This window comes from Lygodium microphyllum, chromosome 12, assembly GCF_053477565.2.
Source record: "Lygodium microphyllum isolate KBCC chromosome 12, Lygodium_microphyllum_v1.1.10, whole genome shotgun sequence".
Taxonomy (NCBI): Eukaryota; Viridiplantae; Streptophyta; class Polypodiopsida; order Schizaeales; family Lygodiaceae; genus Lygodium; species Lygodium microphyllum.
In genome coordinates this window covers 143,784,892-143,812,754 of record NC_141146.1, presented here as the reverse complement: position 1 = coordinate 143,812,754, position 27,863 = coordinate 143,784,892, and the positions used below count along the sequence as shown (strand labels likewise).

General features: G+C 43.5%; 1 protein-coding gene across 1 annotated transcript; it reads left to right on the top strand.

Annotated features, from left to right (window-relative positions):
• The first annotated feature begins 64 nt into the window (after positions 1-64).
• LOC148028381 (Amidase family protein) lies at positions 65-26,012 on the top strand. Its single transcript, XM_087690203.1, has 6 exons — positions 65-603; positions 22,231-22,397; positions 22,964-23,178; positions 24,696-24,929; positions 25,074-25,269; positions 25,421-26,012. Exons 1-6 carry the CDS (start codon positions 228-230, stop codon positions 25,778-25,780), a joined length of 1,548 nt encoding a protein of 515 aa, XP_087546329.1. The 5' UTR covers positions 65-227; the 3' UTR covers positions 25,781-26,012.
• The last annotated feature ends 1,851 nt before the right edge of the window (positions 26,013-27,863 follow it).

The following is a 27,863-nucleotide window of genomic DNA, read 5'->3' as shown; positions in this document are numbered from 1 at the left end:
CGACCAATCAATGAGTAGAAGATATAAAATTATTGAAGGTTTAAGGTTTTAAGCTTAGGATGAGATCCTCGAAGTTTAAGTCAACACTGTCTCGACTCAACTGTGAAGATGCTTCTCTCAACAGAACTGCGAAGACGGCCTCCACGCGATGCTCAAAGGCGACACACCATAAAGGGTGTAGGAACAGAGGGTTGTCTGTGTCGATCGTCCGCGGGGATGCGGTGAAGATGATGGCGATGAAGGCCGCGGTGTTGTTGACGTTACTGTGTTTGTGTGAGCCGGTGACGATATCGTCGCCTTCCGCGAGACGCGATGTCAGCGTGGCGGCGATGGTGCGCGAGGCCACGGTGGCGGAGCTGCAGGAGCAGCTGAGGGCGGGGAGGCTGACGTCAGTGGCGCTGGTGGAGTTCTACGTGGCGGAGATCGAGAGGCTGAACCCGCTGCTGCGCGCTGTCATCGAGGTGAACCCGGACGCCATGCGGCAGGCGCAGCGGGCGGACCGCGAGAGGAGGAGGAGGCCTCGCAAGAAGGGGCTGCTGCGTGGAATTCCTGTGCTCCTCAAAGACAACATCGCCACCGCCGACGCCCTCAACACCACCGCAGGTCAGTGCCTGTATTTGTTGTTGTTGCAATTCTGTAAAGCCATGAGGGACTCGAGTGGAAAAGAGGGTGTGCACGCGTACAAACCTGTGCGTCCGCAGAGACACACACACACGCATGTACGCACGTAACTATGGCGATTGCAAGCATCCATACACAAGCAAAGTTGTGTGTGGACTAGAGTGCATGCAAAACATTTATGGTAGCATATACATGAACCTTTAACTTAGTCCGGGTTTAGATGAGCGGTGGCAAGAATATACAATAGGGTGTGCTTTTGATGAGCGGTGGCAGGAATATACAACAGGGGTGTGCTTTTGATGTGACATACCACAGGTGGCTGAGAACACTACAGGGGTAAGGGCCATGTCACATGAACTCTAGCAAAGTGACAAAGCACCAACTTTTTAAGGGTAAATTCTGAAATTTACCAAGTTGAATCCATCTTGGACTAACTCTACTGCTCCTATGCACATATTGCATTTGTTGATTGTCGTGCAAATAATTTACATGATGTGGCATCCTATGTAGCATGAGTTGCATTTGTATATTTGACATGTGGAAAATGTTGTTGCTCTAATGAATCTAGTAAAGATGAAGACAAAGAACCCAAAAAAGAAAGATGATGATACATTGGCACTTTATGGACAACTCACCATAGTTTGGTTTTTTAGGTTTTGTAGTTTGTGTCCGAAGGCAACCTAACTTGTCCCCATCACCAATAACAAGGCTTTCATCTAGGTAACCAAAAAATAGCACATATAAATGCTTATCCCTTCCAATTGGTGCATCACAATTTTATGGATCTTGAACCTGGTTGAAAGCAACCTATTAATGCTTAGCTTGGTGGTGGCATTGCAAAAAATGCGCACCCCCTTGCATGGTTGTCCATCTAGACTAATGAGTATTATGCGATGTGCCTAAGGTCGTTTTAGACTTGTCCTAATGAATGTGCTGTTTGACCTAAGAAATTTGGATGAGCTAGGTAGGCTAAAATAGTAAGAGTGGAGTGTATTAGTAAATCACCCAATCTCCCTTGTATGACCCATGAACAATTGAATTTGTTCAGTCTATTGTGCAAGTTTTCTTCCTTGGTGCTAGCATCATGTTAGATGGAATTGTCTTTTTTAAAATGCGAGCACTTAGGTATATTGGTATCATGAAAATATATATTCACAACTCCCTTGAAGGAAGCTCAAAATTGTCCAAGGCCTTACATGTTGCCTTAAAAGGCTGACCTACCTTAAGAAAGGTTTTGACTTGAACTAATCTCAAAAGTGTCGTTTATGTCATCCTTCCTAAAATTGGGCATACTATGCAATCTAGAGTTCCTATTATAATTCCTTTGATTACCACTCAGATTTTATAATAGACTTCATTGATGCATCCGAATGGGAATGCTTGCATCTCGTGGTGCTATGCATGCCTACCTTAAATGTTGTCTTCTCAAACTTTCCAAAGCCTCCTCGTGTCTTCACATTCCAAAACAGATGATAGACACTTTCCTTTTCTTCTCCACAAAGAGACAAAAAAAAGAAAGAAAGTGTCCATTATCTGAGTCAAAACTCGAAGAACTCTTTTGTCTTTTAGCCTTTGACTTCCCTTTCTTCTTTGTCCCCCCTCCTGAACTTGCAACAAAAGCCTTGGTGGAGGTGGATCCACTGGCTACCTCTTTTGCGAGCTCATCATACTCCAAAACAAGTGGGGCAAGCTATCCCCATAGAAACTTCTCATGGGTCCTTGATGTAAGAAGGCTGGTGTAGAAGATATCAAACCGGGGAGATGGCAGCTTAGTCAAAAGAATCATAACCATATCCTTTGAAGAGATCATCCTGCCAAGGGATGCAAGCTCATTCCTCATGTCCTTCAACCTGTTGATATGATTCTTCATGGAAGGAGAATCATCAACAACAAGCATCCATAGTTTCTTCTCGAGAGTAATCCAGTGGGCAAATGTCTTCTGATGGTACAAAGGAGCAAGCTTTGTCCACACTTCCGTTGCTTTGCACAACCTGCACACATGCACTAAGAGAGAATCCTTCCTGTAAGCTCATAAAGATGAAAGATCGGCTCTACAGTTGAGCCGATCCCATAAGGCTACGTGATCCATTGACGATCCAACGATGGGGTCCTCCACTGGACGAGGAATAGGGTGGGTAATAAACTCCCAAAGATCAAACGTATCAAAGATACACTCCACCTTACATGACCAAAGCGAGTAGTTGGAACCATCAAGCTGGTCTTCTTTGGGCAAAGAAGGGAGTATGGGCACCTATATGGAGGGTGCCATGAATGGCATCTGAAGGCCAACAAACGGGCCTTTTGTGAAACATGGAGAGAATGGGGAGGAGAGGAATCCCGTTCAAATGAGCTAGGTGACCTCCGGTTGTTGCGTGAACTAGCATGAAAATCTCTCCATCTCTTAGTAGAAGGAACAAAACCTCATTCTTTGAGTTAGCAAAGAACTGGTGATAAGACATCTTCAATATCTTGCAGGACACCCACAAGAAAGTCAATGTAGAAGGTCCACCGGGGAAGATAGATTGTCGCATGCACAAGACTACATGCGTTTGCCGAGGAGGGCTGTCACTTGACCAAGAAACACTGTGCTTATAATAGAAGATTGTTGCCTGTTTGAGGAAGCGTGTCACCTCCAGCAGGAGAGGAAGTGGGCAGCAAAACGAGTACTTGGCATAAGAAAAGCAGACTCCTCTAAGTAGAAAACTGATGTGGCAATGCCGCCTGGCAGCCTGGGGTGGTCTTCTCCGCGAAAAGTCATCTTTGTGTCTTTGTTAGACAATGATACTGTGCTCTAATACCATGTGAGTGCGCAATGGAAGAAGCAACTTGAACACAGAGGATGAGAGGCAATTTGCAGAAAAGAAGAGCATTGAACAAGGAACAAATGTTGAATACAAAAAGATTGATCAGTCCCTGCATGCAGCCCATAGCGTCAATGAGGGCACTAAATTAGGCTGATGATGATGGCAGCACCAATGATAGAGGAAGATGATGGAGTCGGAGAGTGCACTTGCAAAGGAAGGAGGGAAGATGATAATATATATGACTTCCAAGTGGGAAATGGCTATAAATAGTTGAATATCCCAAAAATTGGTTGACCTAAAATTTGGGGTAAAAAATATGGCCGACCAGCATTTAATGCTGATAAAAATGCTCAAAAAAATCCTGGAAAGGGTGGACAATGTTCGATAGGTGAGGTAGGTTGAAGAATGTAGAAACTGCTCAGGAAATGCACATAAAATTCCGAATGGAGGAAGAAATGCACTGAAATGCAATAAATTGAGTGCTCTAGAACAAGCTACCTCCTCTATCAAAACAAGTGATAGACGGGTCAAAGCTCTTAAAGTCCTCGTTTGACTCAGACTGAGGCTCACAGGCAGGAGATGACAAGGCATGACAAATATGACTACTAATAGTTGGAAGGTCTTTCTAGAAAATTTACAACACTTTCACATTCAACCTTAGTTTGTCATGACCATTGGTGTGGACCTCACCCAAAAGATGTTAAGAGAGAATGGACCGTTAAGAGAGAAATGAAGGTTATAGAGAGAGAACATGTTGTCTATTGATGAGCAAGCACCATGTCACATGAACTCTAGCAAAGTGACAAAGTATCTCCTTTTTAAGAGTAAATTCTGAAATTTACCAAGTGGAGTCCATCTTGGACTTACTCTACTGCTCCCTCTGCACACATTACCTTTGTTGATTGTTGTGAGTTGTATGTATATTTGACATGTGGGAATTGTCATTGCTCTAATGAATCTAGTAAAGATGAAGACATACCGAGAAAGAGAGATGATGATACATTGATACTTTATGGGGACAACTCATTATAGTTTGGTTTTTCACATTTTGTAGTTTGGGTCCAAAGGCAACCTAACTTGTCCCCATCACTAATAACAAGGCCTTCAGCTAGGTAACCAAAAAAGAGCACATATATATGCTTGTTCCTTCCACTCAGTTCTTGTAAAAGCCCACTGTAGATTGGAGTAGACCATCCAATTGTGGCATGTGGCACAATAAATAAAACCAAAATGTGTGGCTTCACCATTAAGCTTATACTTTTGTTGATTGCTTGAATTCTTATTGCTTCGTTCGTTTTGTTTGATACTTTAAATCTTATAGGATGTCATGGCTATTTTTGTAGTCTTATGGTGTGTGCATGTAGTCTAAGTTTCCTACAATGGATTAGATGGTTTTAGACCAATGTACATGTTAAGAATGTAAAATAACATAGTGCAACAAATAGTACACAACAAATTAGAGAAGAATTGAGATTTACTAATTTGCAAATAAAGTGATACAATGATTGCTTTGTCCATCCATGTGCCTCCACAATGAAAGCTTAGATAGCAATCCAGACAAATTTTAGGTAAAGGGCTTAAAGTGTATTGGATGAACTTTGATTGGTGGAATAATTGAATCATGGTTTTGGGTCAATTCCAGCTCCCACCAAGGTGAATGATAGCATGTGAGTGCACAACGGAAAGGAAAGTAAATACAGAGTGAGAGAGTCAAAAGGAACATAAATAAAGAAGGACTTTAATTGAGACTGAATGATACAAGACCCCCGATCTTTGTCAGCCCCAATACACAACTCTAGGCATCATTGTGGGTGCTAGAGTGAAGGAGGAGATGAAGATAATGATGATAGAGGGTTGGCTGAAAATATAATCTTTAAGTATTGGATGTGGAGTGTGGGGCTGGCTGTATATAGCTAAAAAGAGCCAAAATTGGCCGATGTGATCTACAAAGGTGCGAAATATGGCCAACTTGATTAATGTGCCTACTAACTAATGTCGTTGTTGGCTAAAACAAAAATGCTTGGTGCCACACACACACACACAGAGGTGACAGAGGTGATAATGATTTGCTTGCGCTCCTTGAATAGTTAACAATGTTAGAAGCAGGAAATGAGTTCTTTTTTTAGGAGGAAGGGGAGACTTATGCAAACAAGGAAAGTTGAGCAGCACAAGATTAGTGTCTCATCACGTGTCATTGGAAGCTTGTGTGACAAGTGCCTTGACACTTGTCTCTTTTCTATGGCCTTCCTTTTTGGGTTGAGAATTAGCAAGCATTATTGAAATAGAAAATTACTATTTTTAGAATGTTGTCTCTATTTTTAGGACTAGCATTTCTAGGCCAATCTGAGATTTCTAAAATTTAGGGACTTCCTAAAATTTAGGGACCCCTTAAATTTAGGGACTCTACTGTCAGAATGTAGCAAATGTGGAAATGTATGACCAAATTGAAAGAAAATGAACACGAAGAGAAGAGGGAGAGCGAGAGAGATAGTAGAATGCAAAAATTTGTAGTGAATGAATGCTGAAATGAAGGAGGTAGATATATATGCGGCTATTGAGTGTAGCTCCATCGGAAGATCTCTATTCATCGGATAAAACAAGTGAGAATGGCTAGGGCAGGCCTCTAATAAATAGGGAACAAAAAAATGGGAAAAAACAAGCTTAATTTAATGAGAACCCTAAAATGGGGCATTGTTCGAGAGAGCTCAGTGAAATCCTAATTTGGGAGGGTCCATTCTTATCTATAAAAGATAGGCTGCCCCCATTCAGTCTCAATCCTTTCTTTGTTGGTTTCTCACCGTTGAATGCAGATTTCAGCCATCAGTCCACACACACGTGGCTATCTAGCCTTAGCGACGACTGTTGCCATACCTTCCTTTGCATGTAGCGCTCCTCCATCAGCATTGATGAGAGTTTTCAGATCCTTCTTTGCTTGCATTTGGAGCTGCTTGGCCTTGGTAATTGCATCTTCAGCTCGCGTTTGGTGTCCTCTCTCTCTCCAAGGCAATAGGTGCTGGTGCTCTTCCACATTAGGCGACAATTGCGAGCCCTCTTCCACACTTGTCCTGCTTGCATTTGGTGCTACAAGCCCTCTTGACACTTGTGTTTGCTACATCCTCTTCATCCTACACTCCAACTGGTGGTCATAGACTTGGGATCCGTCTCCGGTGGACGTCACTCTGTGACACACTGCTCTGCCCTTGGGCACATTGTATACTTTTACATTCATTTACTGCATTCATTCACTTCAGAGTTGTGTTCTTTCCATCTCTTTTGTTTGTGTTTGAGTTTTGAGTTTTGCATTTAGGGTTTGAGTTTTGCTTTTTGTGTCTACGTTTGTTTCGTTATGCCTGTGTCATGGTCGTACACTCTTGTGTTTCCTCAATGCAAACCCTAGCTGTGCCTCCATAGTCTTAGCCTAGCCCTACATAATACAAAACCTTGCAAGAGACTAGAATTCACAAAACAGAGATTAGTAGTGAGATGATCCGAAGCAAAACAAAATAGAAAATAAAGCTAAATGAAAGAACGTGCAATGAGTGTGTGTGTGTATGGATCATCAAGAGAGATGTTGCACGATCCACCTTGGGAGGGGAAGCCTCCATGTTGGTGGCAGAGCAAATCTCCCAAGAACATGAAACTATGAAAGGAACGATACACATCTAATGTATCTAGGCTAGGAGGACTGGTGCCAACCTGCATGTTGGCTCTACATAATACAAAACCTTGCAAGAGAGATTAGAATTTTCAAAACAAAGGTTAGTATTGAGATGCTCCAAAGCAAAACAAACTAAAAAGTAAAGCTAAATGAAAGAATGTGCAATGAGTGCGTGCATATGGATGATTGAATGGAGTGGAAGACTGAATTAGGAAAAACTAAAGAAGGGGCTAGTTTTGGGTACGTCCATCAGTAGGTCTCTACCAATAAAATGCCTGATAAGGCGGAGAAGTTGTCCTAGATGAAGGTGCTGAGGATGACCTAGGAATGGATGCAGAGAGTGTGATGGGTGGGAAGCTAGCAAACCAATCAGCTAATCCTTCAAGGGTATTGAAAGATATAGGTTGTTGAGGCACTCTGTGTGCCATGTCTTGTGGCTATTGGGGCAAATGGAGTAGATGGGGCAACAGTGGGAGGTGTAGCTCCACTAGATTGTCTAGTAGGAGTAGAGGCACTCGCAACAGTTGGGGTTTCTTAAGAGAAAGACCTTGGGCCTTGGTACGACACTCCTTGTCCACATGGCTCGATCTTTGCAATGTGTGTAAAACCTACTTTTCTTAGGGAGTTGTTGCCAGATGGGTTTTTGTTTCTTTGGTTTCGTGGAGGAAGGTATGTCACTCTTGTTTTGACTTGCCTTCGCATATTTTCCCTTGTGAAGAAGAGGCAACTAGACCCCTCTCTAATTAAGAGTATATAAAGGACTTCTTGTGGACTTGATTGTGTAGTCTCGCGTAATGCAAGAACTGAGGCTCCAACTCATAGAAGGTTGACAATTAAGGCAATGAGATAATGCACTTAAAAAAATGTAAATGTTTTTTAGGAAGCGCATTCAAAAGAATGTAACCTGATCGTCATCTAACTTTGGGAAGCTAGTAGTGGTAAAGTCAGCGAGTAGTCATCGATATTTGGCCAACTTGACTTTCAGTTCATCCCCTTCCTTAATGGAAAAATCCTGAAGCTCAGAGTTGAGATTGATATGTAAAGTGCGATCTTGTGCCGCATAGCAGTCAACAAGATGTCTCCAATGCTTAGATGTGAGAGGAAAATGTTGTAATTGAGAATGGAACTTAGGAAGTAACTCTTGCACTAACTCAACATTGGTTGTGGCATTGTGGGTTCTCCATTGATGGATGTGCTCAAGGTGAGCTAATTGAGGGTTTGGTATAGGCTTAAGACTAATGATGAGGTCCCAAAGGCCTTGAGATTCAAGGAGTTGTTATATGAAGTTCAATCAAGTAGTGAAATTTGATCCATTGAAGTGAGTCTTATCTGTGAAGGCATTCTTGGCCATAGCAACAGGGGTGGTAGTACTGTAGGATGGGAAAGTTGAGTAGGGTGGGGGAGTGGAGTATACTTCGGAATTAATCCTAGAGTGCCCACCATGCATGCAGGAAGTGTACACAGTGAATCCAAATGCGGGAATGGACTGACGAGGCATAAGTATGCAGATCGCATGAGGAGCCCATGGAGGAGAGATAGAAAGACGTGGAGCGGAATATGCAAATCCTTACATAGTAGTGACTCATCGAGTGTGACGACGCATCATATGTAACCCTTTATGTGGAAGGTTGATAAGTGGGGAGGTGAGTGATCGAGGGTAGTGAGGGGATGTCCATTATAGCCATCGGAGGGTGAAAAGAAGTGCTCATTTGTGGGTATGTGGAAGACACAATATTAAAGGGTGGCATTCCCTCTAATGATGTATTGGGGTGCAAAGGGGTAGTGAAGTGAGGGTAGGTAGAAGATGGTGTGGAGAAAGAGAAAGTGCTAGGAGTGGAGATGGAAGATCCAACTTCTAGTGTACTTGATGCAGAAGTGGAGTGCAATTTGAGGTTTTAGAATGAAGAGGGGAAATCAAGCTGTGGATAAGAAGTGGGTGGGATGTGAGTAATTTGAAAAGAGTAGTGTAGATGCTGAAATGAAATAGAAGATGTAGATATACTTGATGAAGGATGCTTGCTTTGAGAGCCCTTTCTATTGAAGTTTACATATTGAAAATGATCCGGATCTTACACACCAAAAGGAGAAACAAGAGAGGCTTTTGATTCATATGACTCAAAGGGGTTGTAAGAACTTGACATTGAACCTAGTTGAGATGAACAAGATGGGTTGCCAGCTGTACCAAATGTCGTATGTCCTCCATGATTGGAGCCTCACCAACCGGTTTGGATCTAGTATCAAAACTGGTGGGGGTAGTGTAAGATCAACTATATGTGATGTGCAAGTACTCTTCAAACTCCTTTGCCAAGGGATTGAAATCTGGAATAGGCGAAGAATAAAAGGGTAAAGGTAAAGGTGGGGTGTCATCTTCCTCACCAAGTTTATAATGCCTCCTCAAGGCCTCCAATGATGGAGAAGCCCGATAAACATGGCGGGATCCCAAGAAGAAGTTATGAATTAGTTATGTGTCGTTTGTGTCCCTTGCACAAAACCAAGCCTCCACAATATATGCAGGATACTCTTTACAAGAGCATTGACTCTGATACCATGTGAAGATATGCTAGGGTTTGCATTGAGGAAACACAAAAAGTACGACCAAAATTGAAACACAAGGACTTAGACCGTGACATGCAAAACTCAAACCCTATACACAAACAGAAAAGAGAGAGATTTTTGAAGTGAATGAATGAATGTTGTAAATGAAGGAAAGAATGTACAAGATGCTTAAGGGTAGAGCTGTCCAACAGCCAATGGTTCTCATGGAAGCGTGCTAAGGGAGGTGTCGATGTGCGTCGTCCACCGGAGACGATCCCGAGTTTTGCAACTACCAATCGGAGTAGAGGCCGATGAAGAAAAGTGCTGAAAACACAAAAACGACCTGATATAGATGATGGAAGTTGATCATCGGTAGCAATGGGAGGTTGGGTGATAGCTATAGACCACATAGCAGCAGTTGTTGGGGCTGGACTGCTAGTGGAAGAGGGCTGATGGTGGCTGAAACCTGAAAGACAAGGATGAGGCTGAACGGTGGGCAGCCTGCCTATTTATAGATAAAGAAGGATCCTCCCAAATTAGGGTTTTGCATGTGGGACACAAAAACTCTCTAGAATTGCTCCCTGTTTAATGAAACATTTGGTAATTTATTGTTTTAGGGTTGTTTTAAAGAGCTAATTAGTGGTGGGTAATGAATTTTAAGGTCAACATATACTACCTTAGGGATTGTACTTTCATTCACTCATTCTCATGTAGTGGATGTGACATTCCAACACGCACACACTCTCCTCTTGCTGTTCATTGTGGTGTGTGTGCGTGTCTACATCTGAGCATTGACCTAATAGTCTCCTAATACAAGGCTTAGTTTTTACTAGGATCTTAATAATGAGGAGCCAACGTACCTTGAGAGAAAAAAGTTTCAGTGTACAGGAACTTGGTGGGAGCAGTGGGGGGAAGGGGAGGAGTGGGGTTTCTCAAGGGGGTGGGGGAGTGGTGCACCATGTCATAGGGGAGTGGGGTTTTTAAAGAAGGGAGGGCGGTATGCCATGTGGTAGGAGACTTAGATGGAGCGGGGTTTTTTTTGGAGGGGGGGAGGGAGCGGGGTTTTTTTTTGTTTGGGGGGGGGGGGAGGTAATTTGGCAGGAGAGGCCTATAAATTAAGAGTCATAATGTAAGAATGTTTGTTCCCTTTGGATATAGTCCACAAACTTTGTGTTGGGATGCATAGTCCCTCAGGAGAAGCTATGTGGAATGCTTATTTAAGGACTCTAATTGTGTGATGCCAAATATTATTAAGATTCAATGTTCCTGGACTTTGTACGACTTCAGATACACGTCACCTTGTGTGGAATTGTTTGAGAATCAATTCTTGGTGTAGATGCGCAAGGCCTCGGTGGCAATCACCAAGGATTATGGTAGGATGTTTTGATGTGTTGGGAATGAGCAATTCCATGACATCGGTTGTGTGTCCAAACTGTTTTTGGTGGATATAACAGGACCTGTATGTTGGGAATAAAGGGCCATCGTGTCTTTTATATGTGCATGGGTGTGAGCACACCCTTAGCACACTTGTACTTTCATATATATCTATCTAAAACCTAAAGAGGTACACTAGTCTTTTGTATTGAACATAAGAGGTGTCGTGCTCACTCTCTTTTCTACTGCTCTCTACTCTGTGTGTGTGTTATCCATCGCGTTCACTCTCACCTCAGTCAAGCTCCGTCAAACTGGTATTAGAGCTGCGGTTAAGGTGTTTGCACTTCTCGGAGTTCGTGCAGGTTAGCTCGTCATTCTTCTTCCATGTTTTCAGTCAGGCGACAGTTCGAGGTTGCGAGCAGGTCAAAACGTCACTCGTGCAGTCAGGCGCAGGTCAAAATGTCAAAACGTCACTTGTGCAGCCAGGCAGCAGGTTCGACAGTCGTAGGTAGGTTGTGGGCTGCAAGAAACAGTCGCAGGCGACCAGGCTGCAGGCGAGGTGGCCAGGCGCAGGAGAAACGGAGCATGGCTGGTGAGATGGGCTGCAGGCCACGGTACGCGACAGGATAGGCGGGCTTCAGTGGGTCGTCACAAACCTCACGGGTCAACGGACCCAAGTCCAGGTCATGTAAAGGTTTTTTTCCTTTGATAAAAAAATCAAATCTTCCCCTTAATCCTTCCAGCCATCACTTACTCTTGGCGGGTGTTCGTGCATATAAGCATAGTTCAGAATTTTGGGCAGATTTGTGCCAAAAATTTGGGGATTTGTCCAGATTTGATGTGAGCAAGACACAACAGTGATATTTGTCTCAGAAATTGCAATAATTTGTGACATTTTGCCTCTGACATTTGGGGCTTTTCATGTACATGCAAGAATTGGGCTGAAATTTACCCAATTTCTCGACATTGATGCACATTGGACCCTGTGCAATTTGGGGCTTTTGCTGTTTGGGCGAAATTTGTGCGCCATTTGGTCATTTTATGTACATGCAGGTTTAATTCCATGCAATTTGGCTATCTAGCACTTGGAAAAATGTGGGGGTTTTGCTGAAATTGCTCTCTTTTGGCAAAATTGGCCTATTCTATGCATGTCAGAGACAGGGCAGATGTATGGTTGATGCTTTGAGCACAAAAAAATTTGAGGCACTTACGGAACTGTGACTTGATAATATACGCCATGTGCTCTATTCCCACAAATGTCAGGTCGAATGTCTGGCAAAAACAGTGCTATAATATCTTGTTGCGGAAGAAGCAGGCAAGGCCGATTAAGACCAAAGGGGCAAAGCCTGCAGATATGGAACAAGAAGACTGGGATGAGTTAAATGAGCTTGCATGCTCAACCATCGAGCTATTGATTTCTGATGCCTTGCTGTTTAACATTGAAGGTTTGGATTCTAGCTTTGCTATTTGGACTCGACTGGAAGAACTGTATGCCCAGAAGAGTGCCGCAGGCAAAGTTTATTGGCTGAAAAAGCTTATGAATTTGCGTATGAAAGAGGGTACAGCAATGTCTACTCACTTTAGTGAGTTTAACTCCATTTTCAGCCAGCTGGTTGCCTTGAAGTTCATGATTGATGAAGAATTTAAGGCTACGTTCTTACTTTGCACCCTGCCAGAGAGTTGGGATACATTCAGGACTGCTATGAGCAATTCTAATGCAATACTTTTGTATGCTAATGTAGAGAGTGCTCTACTCATGGAAGAAATGAATCGGCAGAACAATGCATCCAGTAAGTCTTCCAGTGCTTTGCATACTAGAGGTAGATCACTGAAAAGGCAAATCTGATAGCAAGGGATACAATAAATCATGTGGTAAGGATGTTGAATGCCATCATTGTGGCAAGAAGGGTCACTTTAAACGTGATTGCTACAAATGGAAGAAAGAGAAAGGAAAGGGCAAGAAGATAGATGATGGCAAGGAAGAGAATAAAGAGAGTCAGCCTAAGAAGAGCAGTGTCAAAATTGAAGAAGTGAATGTAGTCACTCATGATAGTGACAATGGGAATGACGTACTCTTTGTCTCTTCACACTTTAGTACACATGCTTTACTTGCAGATACGGATGATGATATGCATACTTGGATTCTAGTTTCAAGTGCTTCCTTTCATGCCACCCCTCATCATGAGTGGTTTTCTGACTATACAGGGGTGGACATGGTGTTGTCCATCTTGGGGACAACTATGCATGTGACATTGCAAGTATTGGTAGTGTGCAGTTGTAGTTTTAGCATGGTTCTGTCTTCACACTTCTAACTCTAACGTGCCCGCCTAACGGCTGTCCATGCACGTTTTTTTAGCGGCCTATCGAGAAATGAATCTAAGCGTCGCTGCTCGGCACTCCCGTAGAATGTTCTGGGGTTTGTCACCTAGGGTTTCTCGAGTCCGTCTCGCAACGGAACGTTCACGGTCAAACCCGCTAGGATCTACTTGAAATCTGGGTCCCTAGTTGCTAAGGTCTCCTAATAGCATCCTAGCGTCGGATCCTAGACATCCTACTTTACGCAGAGATACCCAAGCCGAAGCAGACCCATGCCGCACTTGGTTTAAAGAAAATGGGAAATGAGAGGGATGTGCCGCTCAACCTCTCTGTCCGTAGGGCATAGTCCCATTCCGGTCCCCTAAAACGGCATGAATTGGGTTTTAACTTACTATTACCTAAAGATCGTACGACTGTAGAATCTTGTGAGAAGCCTCCCAGTCTTCTAGGACCACCCTTTCGTAGGACGGACCTGTTGGGGATTCTGCCTATCTGCTTTCCTCAATAGGTGTTTTTTACTTATCTAATTAGGTCCTATTACATTTACGTGTAAGCCTTTTAGGGAACAGGGTTCGTTCATGAAACTTATAGCATTGACATGAAAACAACTCAAACGGGTTCCTTGGAAGCAAACTTTATATTAGCATTTTAACTAAGATACAAATCTTGTCCAAAAAAGGACGTTTCCCGTAATCCATGAGGGTGCGTCTTATTTCTTCCAAGTTTCTGCCCTTGCACTAGTAACAGGGCCTCGAGAAATCCATCTTGAGTCATGTAGATTGTTTGAGTAGGACCCAGAGGCAGGGAATTTTCAGCTAGAGCTCCCCCTGGTATCCAAGCGTCATACGTTCAAACTAACCCACGGAGAGACCTCTCATGGCGGTTTGGTCCTCGTTCCCATCAGGGTTATTTAGAACCCCCTTGGATAGGGTTGGTGGCCGGCTGGGGGTGGCTTGGCGTGTCCTCCATGAATTCAACATGATTCATTATTCAAATTTCTTTTGTGAGCTTGGATCATACATTCCTAAGCATGTACGGCATGTACCTCAGCTCAAAAAGAGCTTGATTAGCATAGGGCAACTAGATGACGATGGATTTCATACCACCTTTGGTAATGGGAAACGGAAGATCTGTAAGGGATCTAGAGTGATTGCCAAAGGTTGTAAAAATGATACCTTGTATCCTCTCCATGTATCTAGTGTGCGTGACCATGTTGTTGCTGTGACTGAGTAGCCAAGTGTTTCTTTGTGGCATGGCCAGTTGGGACACATGAGTCAAATTGGAATGAACATACTTTCTCGTTTGGGTTACTTGCTTTGTCTTCGTTATGCTGATTTGGAGCATTGTGATCATTGCGTTTATGGTAAATATGCACAGATGTCTCATAAGAAGTCTCTTTCGTTGAAATCTTCTCTACAGTTAGTATATCCGATATATGTCAGATGCCAGGGTTATCTTTAGTGCGAACGAAATATTTTGTCACCTTGGTCGATGATGCTACACGGAAGGTATGGGTTTACCCTATTCGTAGCAAGGACGAAGTGCTTGACAAGTTTAAAAAATTCTTGGCATTGGTTGAAAATCAAACTGATAAGACACTTAAGTGTCTTCGCTCTGACAATGGTGGGGAATATGTGTCCAAGGCCTTTCAGGCATTTTGTGATAGCAGAGCGTATGAATTGGACCATTCAAGACAAGGTCCGTACAATGTTGTCACATGTTGCTTTACCTCATGGTTTTTGGGCAGAGGCTATTATGACAGCTGTACACTTGATTAATCGGTCACCAAACAGGTCTTGGGGGGGGGGGGGGAGTTCCCCAAGAAGCTTGGTCGGGCAAGCCACCTTTGTATGCATACTTGAAAGTGTTTGGCTGCGAAGCGTTTGTGCACATACGTAAGGAAGAACGCTACAAACTTGAGCCAAAGTCATGTAAATGTATTTTCCTAGGATATGGTGATGAAGGTGAAATGGGATATAGATTATGGGATCCCGAGAAAAGAAAAGTAGTATGTAACAATGATGTTATCTTCTGGGAAGATCGCATGCACAAACAGCTCGAAAGAACACAGGAAGTCTGTAGGGTTGTATTTCGGGAAGAAGTACCTTTTGGACAGCAAAATGTGCCTGCTGTACATCAGCAAATACCTGTTGTTAATGAACCTGCAAATGCGGAAAAAAAATGCTGGAAATGATGAGTTAGTCATTGCCCATAATGATGAGCCACTAGATGTGTAGGAACAACCAAGACATCAAGCTGTTAATACTGATTTGCAGGTTGAAATGCCAGGACAACAAGCTGAAAATGGAAATTTGCAGGCTCAACAGCCAGCAAACAATGATCATTGGGTTAGGAGATCGTCTAAGGCTACTAGAAAACCTGATAGACTCGTTCCTAGTGCAAACAATGTGGCTAATTATGTCATGTTGACAGACTGTGGTGAACCATCTTGCTTCAAAAGAAGCAATGGACAGACAGGACAACAAGAAATGGTATAAAGCCATGTTGTCAGAGATGGAATCTCTTGAGAAAAATGACACTTGGGACTTGGTGCAGTTGCTTAAAGGGCAGAAAATCTTTCCATGCAAATGGGTTTACAAGATGAAGGTAACTTCTGGTTCCTCGCCAAAGTACAAAGGAAGATTGGTTGCAAAGGGGTACAAGCAAGAACATAGAGTTGACTTTGACGAGATCTTCTCTCCTGTAGTCAAGATGACTACATTGAGAACCATTTTGGGCTTGGTTGCAGTTGAAGATATGGAGCTCATACAGATAGATGTAAAGACTGCATTCTTACATGGTGATCTACATGAAGACATATATATGCAGTAGCCTGAAGGGTTTGTGGCAAAAGGGAAAGAGAAGATGGTATGTAAACTCAAAAGGAGTTTGTATGGGCTGAAATTGTTAGCAGTCATGTTTGTCATGCCTTGTCATCTCCTGTCTATGAGCCTTAGTCTGAGTCAGACAAGGACTTTAGGAGCTCTGACTTGTCTATCACTTGTTTTGACGGAGGAGGTAGCTCATTCTAGAGCACTCAATTTATTGCATTTCAGTGCATTTTCTCCTCCAGTCGGGATTTTATGTGCATTCCTCGGGGCAGTTTCTGCATTCTTCAGCCAGCCTCACTTGTCGGACATTGTCCACCCTTTCCGGGATTTTTCTGAGCATTCCTGGCATTTTTACGGTTGGACATATTTTTGGCCTCAAATTTCAGGTTGGCCAATTTTTGGGATTTTTGGCTATTTATAGCCATTTCCCACTTGGCAATCAGTTGTATTATCATCTTCCCTCCTTCCTTGGCATGTGCACACTTCGACTACGTCATCTTCCTCCGTCTTCGATGCTGCCGTCATCATCAGCCTGATCTGGTGTCCTCACTGACGCTTCGGGCTGCGTGCAGGGACTGATCAGTCCACAGTTTTGTATTCAGCATTCATTACAGTCAGTGCAGATTTTCTTCCTTCATTTTCAGCTTTCTCTCTCTCTCTCTCTCTCTCTCTCCCCCTTTGTGTTCATGTTTCTTCTTTCATTGCGCACTCTCACATGGTATCAGAGCCTAATTGAGAGCACAGAGGAGAGCTTCCATTGCAGAGGAGGACACCATCAAGTGCAGCCTTTCTTCCCTCCTTTCCAGCCCTTGGCGGTGCTGTCCAGGCTGAAACGCAGCCTTCCATACCTGCATTTTGTTGTTTTGCAGCATCAGGAGGAGTAGGCGACAGTTTTCTACGTGTTTGCAGCCTGCGTTTGCATCAAACGCAGCCAACAGGAGGTGGTTAACATCAGCAGAGGAGAAGGCGTCATCATCTAGAGGATAGGCGGCAGTTTTTTTTCTCTCTAGGCGACAGCATTTTCTCTCTCCTCTTGCAGGCGACAGCATCTTCTGGATCTTTTTTGACATAGGCGGCTCCATCTTGACTGTCTGTTGGTTGCAGATTGTTTGGTGATTGTAGATATATACGAAGATGTCTTATCACCAGTTCTTTGCTGATTCAGAGGATGAGGTCTCTATTCCTTCCTTTGAGAGACGGAGAGACTTTCGTGCTAGTTCACGCGACGACCAGAGGTCACCTAGCCCATTTGACCGAGATCCCTCTATTCCCCGTTCTCTCCATGTTTCATAGAAGGCTCGTTCTGCTGGCCTTCCTATGCCTTCCACGGCACCCTCTATACATGTGCCCGTACTCTCTTCTTTGCCCAAAGGAGACCGGCTTGATGGTTCCAACTACTCGCTTTGGTGGTGTAAGGTGGAGTGTATCCTTGATACCTTCAATCTTTGGGAGTTTGTTACCCACCCTATTTCCCGTCCAGTGGAGGATTCCACCGTTGGATCATTGATGGATCGTGCGGCCTTATGGGATCGGCTCAACTCACGAGCTCAATCTTTCCTCTTTATAAGCTTACATGATTTTGTCCTAGTGCATGTGCGCAGGTTGCGGAAAGCAGCGGAAGTGTAGACAAAGCTTGCTTCTTTGTACCATCAGAAGACTTTTGCCCATCGGATTACTCTCGAGAAGAAATTACAGATGCTCATTGTTGATGATTCTTCTTCCCTGAAGGATCATATCAACAGGTTGGAGGACATGAGGGATGAGCTTGCGTCCCTTGGCAGGATGATCTCTTTCGAGGATATGGCCATGATTCTTTTGACTCAGTTGCCATCTCCCCGTTTTGATGTCTTCTACACCAGCCTTCTTACATCGAGGACCTGTGAGAAGCCTCTATGGGAGGAGCTTGCCCCGCTTGTTCTGGAGCATGACGAGCGCGCCAAAGAGGTAGCTAGTGGATCCACCTCCATCAAAGCTTTTGTTGTAGGTTCGAGAGGGGGGACACAAAAGAAAGGGAAGTCACCGGCTAAAAGACATGGGAAGGGGACACATCCAAAGGAGAAATGTTGGAAGAAGTACCCTCACCTTCGTCCAGGAGCGAAGGATGGAGCTAACACATCCGAGCCTTCTACCTCTACTCCGGCGGTTACCCATGAGTCAGTGTTTCTTCATATTGTTGACTTGGAGGAGCCTTCTTTAGTGGTTGCCTCATCTTCTGAGAGACCTTGGCTGATTGATAGTGGAGCTTCTAGTCATAGGACTCCCCGAGGTGACTTGTTGCAGGATCTATGCCCTTCTGAGGGTTCAGTCACTGTTGGTGACATTGTTTCGGTGCCTATTTGTGGTGTTGGCACTTTGCCTTTATTTCCCGACTGCACGTCGAGCTCCCTTTCCTAGGCTCTTTATGTTCCCGACTTGGGCTTTCCACTCCTCTCACTCTATGGCCTTACTAGGCTTGGTACCTAGGTTGTCTTCATCGAGCAGGCTGTTTGTATTGAGGATTCTTCTACAGGGGTTGTCATTGCGACAGGTTGGCAGGAGAGCGGGCTTTATAGGCTCCATTCCCCTTCTCTTATGTAGGGACCTCCAAGGCAGTTGTCTATTGCTACACCGGTTCCCACTTGTGCACCCTCTTTTCCACAGGTTCCTTCCCATCCCCCACTCTCTCCTCCGGTGGTTCCCTCGTAACCCCCATCCCTTTCAGAGGGGGATGATCTCGGTGATGCTGTTGTGGATTTCTTGGCCCCTACTGTTTTAGAGGGGGCTTCCCAGGATCGCGAGGAGTTTCTTCATCGGCAGTCTTCATCGACGGACTTCATCGGCCTTTATTCCTCTTGCCACCCCAGGATCCGTTTCTCCCTTGGCCTTCCGCCACATCCAGGATCTCAGAGGGGGTGTTAGCAGTCATGTTTGCCATGCCTTGTCATCTCCTGTCTGTGAGCCTCGGTCTGAGTCGGACGAGGACTTTAGGAGCTCTGACTTGTCTATCACTTGTTTGACGGAGGAGGTAGCTCATTCGTGAGCACTCAGTTTATTGCATTTCAGTGCATTTTCTCCTCCAGTTGGGATTTTATGTGCATTTCCCGGGGCAGTTTCTGCATTCTTCAGCCTGCCTCACCTGCCGGACATTGTCCACCCTTTCCGGGATTTTTCTAAGCATTCCTGGCAATTTTACCAGCATTAAATGCTGGTTGGATCAGCATTAAATGCTGGTCGGACATATTTTTGGTCTCAAATTTCAGGTCGGCCAGCTTTTGGGATTTTTGGCTATTTATAGCCATTTCCCACTTGGAGTCAGTTGTATTATCATCTTTCCTCCTTCCTTGGCACGTGCACACTCCGACTACGTCATCTTCCTCCGTCTTTTGGTGCCCTCACTGACGCTTCGGGCTATGTGCAGGGACTGATCAGTCCACAGTTTTGTATTCAGCATTCATTACAGTCAGTGCAGATTTTCTTCCTTCATTTTCAGCTCTCTCTCTCTCTCTCTCTCTCTCTCTCTCTCCCTCTGTCTTTGTGTTTCTTCTTCCGTTGCGCACTCTCACAGAAACAAGCACCAAGAGAATGATATCATAAGTTTGATACATTTATGCAATCTCAAGGCTTTCATAGAAGTCAAGTGGATCACTGCTTATACACCAAGAAGGCAGCAAATGGCAGCCTAATTATCTTGGTTTTGTATGTTGATGACATGTTGATTGCTGGCAAGGATACTCATGCCTTGGACTCACTGAAGCAAAGTCTTCATGGCAACTTTGACATGAAGGATCTTGGTGATGCAAATCACATTCTTGGCATGTGAATACTCAGAGATAGGTCAAAGGGATTACTCTATCTATCTCAGCAGGAGTATGTCTCCAAGGTTTTGTAGCATTTCAATATGGAGGGGGGAGAAACAATTGGGGTTCCATTGCCTCCATATGTGAAACTTAGTGCAGAGGACAGCCCTACATTTGATGATGAGAAGGCTGAAATCTCCAAGATACTATATGCTTCAGCTGTTGGCAGTCTGATGTATGTTGTGGTTGCTACACGTCCTAACATTGCCTTTGCAGTGGGAGTGGTTAGTAGATACATGGCAAACCCTGGTAAAAAGCATTGGGAAGCAGTGACATATATTATGAGATATCTCAAAGGCACAAAGGATTTGTGCATCTGCTTTGGAAAGTAGAAGGCATCTGTCGTTGACTTTATGGATGCAGACTATGCCGGTCATGCGGACTGCAAAAAGTCCACTTCTGGGTATGTGTTTACCTTCACAGGAGGAGCAGTCTCTTGGATCTCCAAGCTACAAAAGTGTGTTGCATTGTCTACTACAGAGGCAGAGTATGTGGCTGCCACTGAGGCATGCAAGGAGGCTTTATGGGTTTCACGTCTGGTGGGAGAGCTTGGCATTACAGAGTCACCTGCTCTTCATTGTGATAGTCAGAGTGCTATCATGCTAGCACGGAATCCCGTCTTTCACGCAAAGACGAAGCACATATAGGTAAAGTATCGCTTGGATCTCCAAGCTACAAAAGTGTGCTGCGTTGTCTACTATAGAGGCAGAGTATGTGGCTGCCATTGAGGCATGCAAGGAGGCTTTATGGCTTTCACATCTGGTGGGAGAGCTTGGCATTACAGAGTTACCTGTTCTCCATTGTGATAGTCAGAGTGCTATCATGCTAGCACGGAATCCTGTCTTTCATGCAAAGACGAAGCACATACAGGTGAAGTATCACTTCATTAGAGATGTACTTGACAGCAAGAGCATTGAGCTTGTCAAAGTGCATACAGATGATAATTCTGCAGATCTTCTCACGAAGGGTCTTCCAACATAGCAGTTTGCTCATTGCTGACAGATGATGGGAGTTGGATAGGTATATGTATTTCAGCTTTGTACATACCTAGACTTAGCTGATTCTTTTCTCCTCTTAAGGCACATTGCCTTTAGGTGGGAGGTTTTTGGGAATAAAGGGCCATCGTGTCTTTTAGATGTGCAGAGGTGTGAACACACACTTAGCACATTTGTACTTTCATATATATCTATCTAAAACCTAAAGAGTTACACCAGTCTTTTGTACTGAACACAAGAGGTGTCGTGCTCACTCTCCTTTCTACTGCTGTCTACTCTGTGTGTGTGTTATCTGTTGCATTCACTCTCAGCTCAGTCAGGCTCGGTCACTGTAGGCACGGAAAGGGAGCAAGTAGAAGATGAAAACTAGATAGCTGTTGGACAAGTTTGCAAGGGGGAAATATGGGGCCTCCTTCAGAGTTGTGGTGAAGAAGGGGACGCTTTATGTGTAGCCTTTTGTAGGTATTGCTCTCAGACATGGGCCATCTTCAACTTATGGGGAAGAAGGGGCTCCTTTCAAGTGGTGGTGAAGAAGGGGAGTCTTTATGTGGAGACCTGTGGGAATTGCTTCCAAACAAGGGCCATCTTCAGCCTATGGACTCTTGAGACTTATGCAACTCCTCAAGCCCACTGCCCCACATAGGGCTTGTCCTTGACCTCTAGTAAGTGTGCGGAACATCTATTTCTGTTCCTTGTTTTTAAGGTAGAAGCTTCAACTTGTTAACCTTAGTGTCTTACTTGTAGGTTTGTTGCTTGCTAATCACATAATCTCTACTAGCTTAATTATCATTATTCTTTCTTACATTTAAGGTGTATTATTGGATGCTCTCACAGGTAAGAGGTTATAAATTGGCTTCTTCGTTTCCTTTTTGTTTCGTTACTTTTTTTCTCCTTGTTTTTTGTCATGCTCACATTGTAAGGCCAGGGAAAGTATACAATGTCTGTTCACATGATATTCTCTCTAATGTTTTCCTCAATGCATGCATGTATGCACGTATGTATGGTATGACCATAGCCAATCCTTGGATCTCTTCGGGAAGATTGAACTCGTCCCACTATCACTAGCTAAGGATTTGCAGTTGGTAGGCCGAAGGGGAGGGGGGAAACTTGAGAAGTGGCCAGCATATCTGTTCTCTTATCTTCATGGAAGTTGTGTAACTAGGCGGTTAAAAGAGAGCTGGGTTTGTTACTTGCGCGCCATGCCGATTGGGAGTTCACTCAATTTATTACATGAAAGGTGGGTTTTGTACGTAATTGCAGGCTCCTTCGCTCTCTTGGGCTCGAAGGTCCCCCGCGACTCTGGGGTGGTCTCCAGGCTCCGTCGCGCGGGTGCCATCATCCTCGGCAAGGCCAACCTCAGTGAGTGGATGAACTTCCGCTCCTCCAATTCCTCCAATGGTTGGAGTGCACGTGGCGGTCAAACCAAGGTATGGAGTCGCTTGTGTATGCTTACCAGTAGATTAGACCTTTTTTTGCAACATGGCTCATCATCCGACCCTGTCGTTTCTTGATTTCTTGGTGCAAATTCGCTTATGGTGACTGACCAGCCCACGCACACTGATATGCATCGCAAAGGCTTTATAGGGATGAGCATTGCATTGGAACATGAGGGGGGAGAGCATGGCTTGAGGATTGTACTTCACTGAACGCTGTCTTAGCATAACAATGGAGGACGAGGAGTGCGAGTTAGAAACGTCGAGTATAAAGCCATCATGGATAACAAGTTGGATCTTGCTATCTTCTTCTTTCCTTAAGAAACAAATGGTCGGTCCTTTCTTAAATCAATGCATTTGCCAAAACCATTGAACCCTTAGCTTGATGACAAAGTCTTCTGGACAGCTGTTGCAGCTGTAGTCGGTACCCACCAGGATGTAGTGTAGGTGCATGTCCTCATTGAAATTCATGTTTCTTGCTGCAAGAGTTTCCTTAGATTAGAACTTTCTCATGATTTGCAAAAATACTAATTAGCCTTGTGTTGGTGAACATTGGTCAGAACCCATATGTGCTTAGTGATGACCCGTCAGGCTCTAGCTCCGGCTCTGCAGTCGCTGTTGCAGCCAACATGGTTGCTGTCTCTTTGGGGTCTGAGACCGATGGTTCCATTCTGTCGCCATCAAGCAAAAATGCTGCTGTGGGCATCAAACCTACTGTTGGTCTCACCAGTCGAGCAGGAGTAGTTCCGATCTCACACTTACAAGACACCATCGGGTAATCTACGAGACCTCTTAGATTTGAACTTGTCTTATATCCCAGGCAATGATTGTGTTACAATTCTGACTCAGTCTTCATGCTTTTGGTTTATGATCTTCTACATGTTTCAAAGCTAAGGCTAAAGCTAGTGGTTCCCATTTTCTTCCTCTTGAACGATTAAGTTTTTTAAACATTTTCACTGTGGAAAAAGAGATCATTCTCCCTTGTTTTTCTAGTCCACCTGCATTCCCTTGTTCTAGGCTTTCGTTTTCAGTGTTCCATATTGCTGTGATGCCTCCCTTTGTAGAAGTACATTACATTGCTTTGAGTCTCTGTAGCGGGGTTTTGCAAATTGGGATTTATCGTAATGCTTTGTCAAACTTCCTATGCATAGACGTATGCATTCATACAAAAGCAATGTGAGTTAAGGAGATGAGAATCATACAAGTGCAAGAAGAGACCAAGTGAATGAGAGAGGCATGCATGATAACACACAAAATCAAATGTAAGTTAAGGGGATGTGAGAACTATAGAAGAGCAAGAAGCAGCCAAATTAACACGAGAAAAGAAGGAAAAAAAGGTTGTATTGATGTCTTTTAAGACTCCTCAAAGGCCGCCCATAGGACAAAACAACACACATCAATAATTTAGTTACAACTCGCTTTGGGGTGCCAATCAGATTGATAAAAAAAAACCTAATCATTAAATCTACAGGAGTTACTAGATACATAATGATCCTAAGGTGACTTATTGCTTGAGTTTTCTAAACTCTTGTATGATGGCTTTGCTACCTCCATAAACTGCCCATTTTCCCTCTTTCCTATAGTTGCATTCATCTTGGCAATCCCACCTGGTCATGCTCAGAGTTGTGTTGGTGTAGGTTCACTTGCAATCCATTTTTCGATTCCCTAGAAACACTTGATTAGTTTAATGCTACAACTTTAGTAGATGTGTCTCCATGATGTTATTTATGTGTCTAGTTTGTACGACTGTGAATATGCATGGCAAGCTTAATCATCTAGTTCTAATTGTGTTCTCTATGCCAAAAGTGCACGGGCTACACTACTCTTTTGCAATATATTACTTCATCAACTATTAAAAAGGTAGTGTTTGCCATACGTTGTTCATTGGCTACCTTCCTTATTTCAATTTTCTTATGTATCTCCTCTTGCACTCTTGTTGTGATTTCCTTGAATTCATGTTCAATCTTCCTATCAGTCTTTGAGAGAGAGAGAGAGAGAGAGAGAGAGGAGGCATCCCCTCTTGTGGGTATTTGGGCGTGGGATGTATGTCAAAAAAAAGAAAGAAGATTTTGGAAAAATCCATGCAACTTCTGTTACACCAGTGAAACACGGATAGCTAAATTACAACCAACATGTGTACATGTATGCACCTCTGGGCAATAATAAGTAGACATGAGATACAACTAGGGTATCTGATGATCGAAACCCTCAAACCAGTGTTGCCATTAAACTATACTCTTTTCCCCCTTAAACGGCAAAGCAAAATAACAGCTTTATTCAAAACTGACACAGGCCTATTTGTCGGACGGTTAGCGATGCTGTCGAGGTTCTTGAAGCCATTGTGGGCTTTGATGAAATGGATAATGCAACATGGCATGCTGCGTCGCTGATCCCAAAAGATGGGTACAAGCAATTTCTCAGACTCCATGGGCTACAAGGCAAGCGTATAGGTGTTGTGAACGATCTCATGGCTCCGAGCTCCAGGTCTGAGCTAGAAGCCATTGGAAGACACCTCCATACGATGAGGTAATCGACCTTATAATGCATGTACCATACAACGAAGTAATGGACCTTTATGATATACATGTATGCTTTAAGAACAGTAATTGTACAAGCTTGGGTGTTTAACTGGTGCTCCACTGTATGCTCTTAACGCGTGCATCTATGCAGGAGAATGGGAGCCGAGGTCATTGAGAATGTGACAATCTCAACTCTTGATGATATCTACGATGTTGTAAGACATGGTGTTGTGCCGTCCTATGAATTCAAACAGTATCTCAATGCCTACCTCGCCGATCTTGTGGAATCGCCAGTAAGACACCTTGCGGATGTGATACAATTCAACATCGACAATTCAAGGCGTGAGGTACTCTTAAGAAAAGCGTATTTGTTTGCTATTTGACAGTAAGCAGCACAGGAATCTGTCATGTAAGAAAAGCGTATTTGTTTGCTATTTGACAGTAAGCAGCACAGGAATCTGTCACAAGACTATTGAACTGCTGTGAATGGAACTGCAGGAGCTGGACGTTTATGACCAGGCGATTTTTGTGTACTCTGAGGCCACGACGGGATTTGGATCTAAAGAGTACCGGGACGCCCTCGAGAGGCAAAAGCTGCTCACCGAGAATGGCATCGACAGGGCAATGAAGGAGCATCGCCTGGATGCAGTGGTGGGAAGCTTATCGGGTATCATAACGTCGGTGGTAGCCATTGCAGGGTACCCCGGCATCACTGTGCCTGCTGGCTATGAGGAAGACGGGGCGCCCTTTGGTATCGCCTTTGTGGGCAAGCGTGGATCCGAGCCCACTCTGATAGAGATCGCATTTTCTTTTGAGCAAGCTACACAGATTCGCAAGCCTCCATCCTTCCGGCCTTGAAATTTGCATCCTTGATATTATATAACACACACACACACACACACACACACACATCTCTCTCTCTCTCTCTCTCTCTCTCTCTCTCTCTCTCAATGTATGTTCACAAATTTGCATGCATGAATGCATAGTTGAAGAGAGAAGGAAATCTTTGGAGAAATAAAAGTGTTACGGTGTATTGTGACCTTTGCCCAACTCCAAAGAAATAAGTAGTTAGAGCATATGTGGATGAAAATTGTATGCATGGGTGTCCTACTCACCTCTAACTACAACAAGCTCTTACTCTTTTTGGTTAGATCTTATTGCATGGTTTAACTAGCGGATGGTTATTCGACATGTTGATGCTTCCAAAATGAAGTTGATGCTTCTTCAACAAAGGGGTTCCCATCTCATTCTTAATCATAAGCAAAATCTTGAGGTAACTATGCATATGGCATAATTTCTCATTGGGATTCTATGAAGGAGACCCATTACACAATTGACTTTTTTCCAAGCACCATCATGAATGTCTTGTAAAACCCCATCTTTCTTCAAGTTATGGCGAAAATGGATTGATGTGTGCATTTACTTCATAGATGGAAAAGGAACTTGATCATATTGCATTGTAATTATACTGTTTTAGGTATTTGAATTTTGTTGGCATAAAATTAGAGTAATAATGATCGATTATTAGTTTGATTCTTTTTTAGCATGTGGGTTGCCTTGGGCTTGACTAAAGACATGGATATCCCTTGGTATGACTACCCTACAAGGAATCACTACCCATAATACAATTGGTTGGTTAAGGTCGCCTTCATTGCATGCATGAATAAGGCCCTTGATAAACTTCATCACGTTGGAATCATTTATGCATGTAGTAGTAGTAGTAGTAGTAGTAGTAGTAGTTAAAGAAGATGTTATAGTAGTAGTTAGTAGTAGTAGTAGTAGTAGTAGTTAAAGAAGATGTTGAGAGTAGTCATGTAGTAGTAGTAGTAGTAGTAGTAGTTAGTAGTAGTAGTTAGTAGTAGTAGTTAAAGAAGATGTTGAGAGTAGTCATGCCCTTAAGAACATGATCTTGATCACAATCCTTTTGTGTCCATACCTTTCTATGTTATACAACCTTTCTATGTTATACAAGATCCAAAGACTCGCACACAATGAGTCGAATGTAGAATCTTTCTTGTCTCACCAAAGTTGCTCAAACTACTCAGTATCTCTTATGATTTTCTTGCACACTTAGGAGTGTAAGCAATGTCTTCATGTGAGATACTTGGCACCCATCATATAATGATATGGATGCTTTCTCTCTAAGTGGATCAAATGTCTTGACATCCATGGGCATCAATGCATCTATCATTGCCTCCATCTCAGGCTCCAAGATTGTAGGAAAGTCTGGAAGCTACCTGTCTCCTCTGGTATTGATGGTATGGATTGAGTAGTACCTTCCAAGTGGTGGATTGGCTCAGGCACTCCATCCATGGCACGCCCACGAACTCTTCTAGCTAGCCGTAAAGGGTACACTCCTCCTTGGGATGAGACATCATCTCCCTGTAATAAATTTGTTGGTCACATTCAATGTTTTTGTATATGATATTCAATTAGTTTGTGAATACAATACATGTTTGATATACACTTTTCTTACCATTTGCTCAAAATTTGAGATCATCTGATCAATGATCTCTGATTGAAACTTGCCGAAGCATTGTACGTGTTCTATAGACAATCAATGTTTTCATCTAATTGCCAGCTTACATTGAGCAAGGACATAGGACATGCTGATTAAGATATGCCTTGCGATCTTGAACATCATGGCCTTTATCCTTTTCCATTTGGTCTACGTTATGACAAACAATTTGTTTTTGTTATCATTCTTTTTTTCTTTAAATTTTTTAAGAAGGGATTTCTTCTCTTGTAACTCAACAAAATTAACATATGTAAAGTCTCCACCCACCTACGGACAGGCCTACAGTATGTAAAGTCTAATATGCTATGCATGGGGACGAGAGAGTAGCTATCCTATGTCACCATCCCATGGTATTGCACCGGACCTCGCCACCTTTTTTCCTTTGTGTGCACCTTTAACAAAACCTCTCTCTCTCTCTCTCTA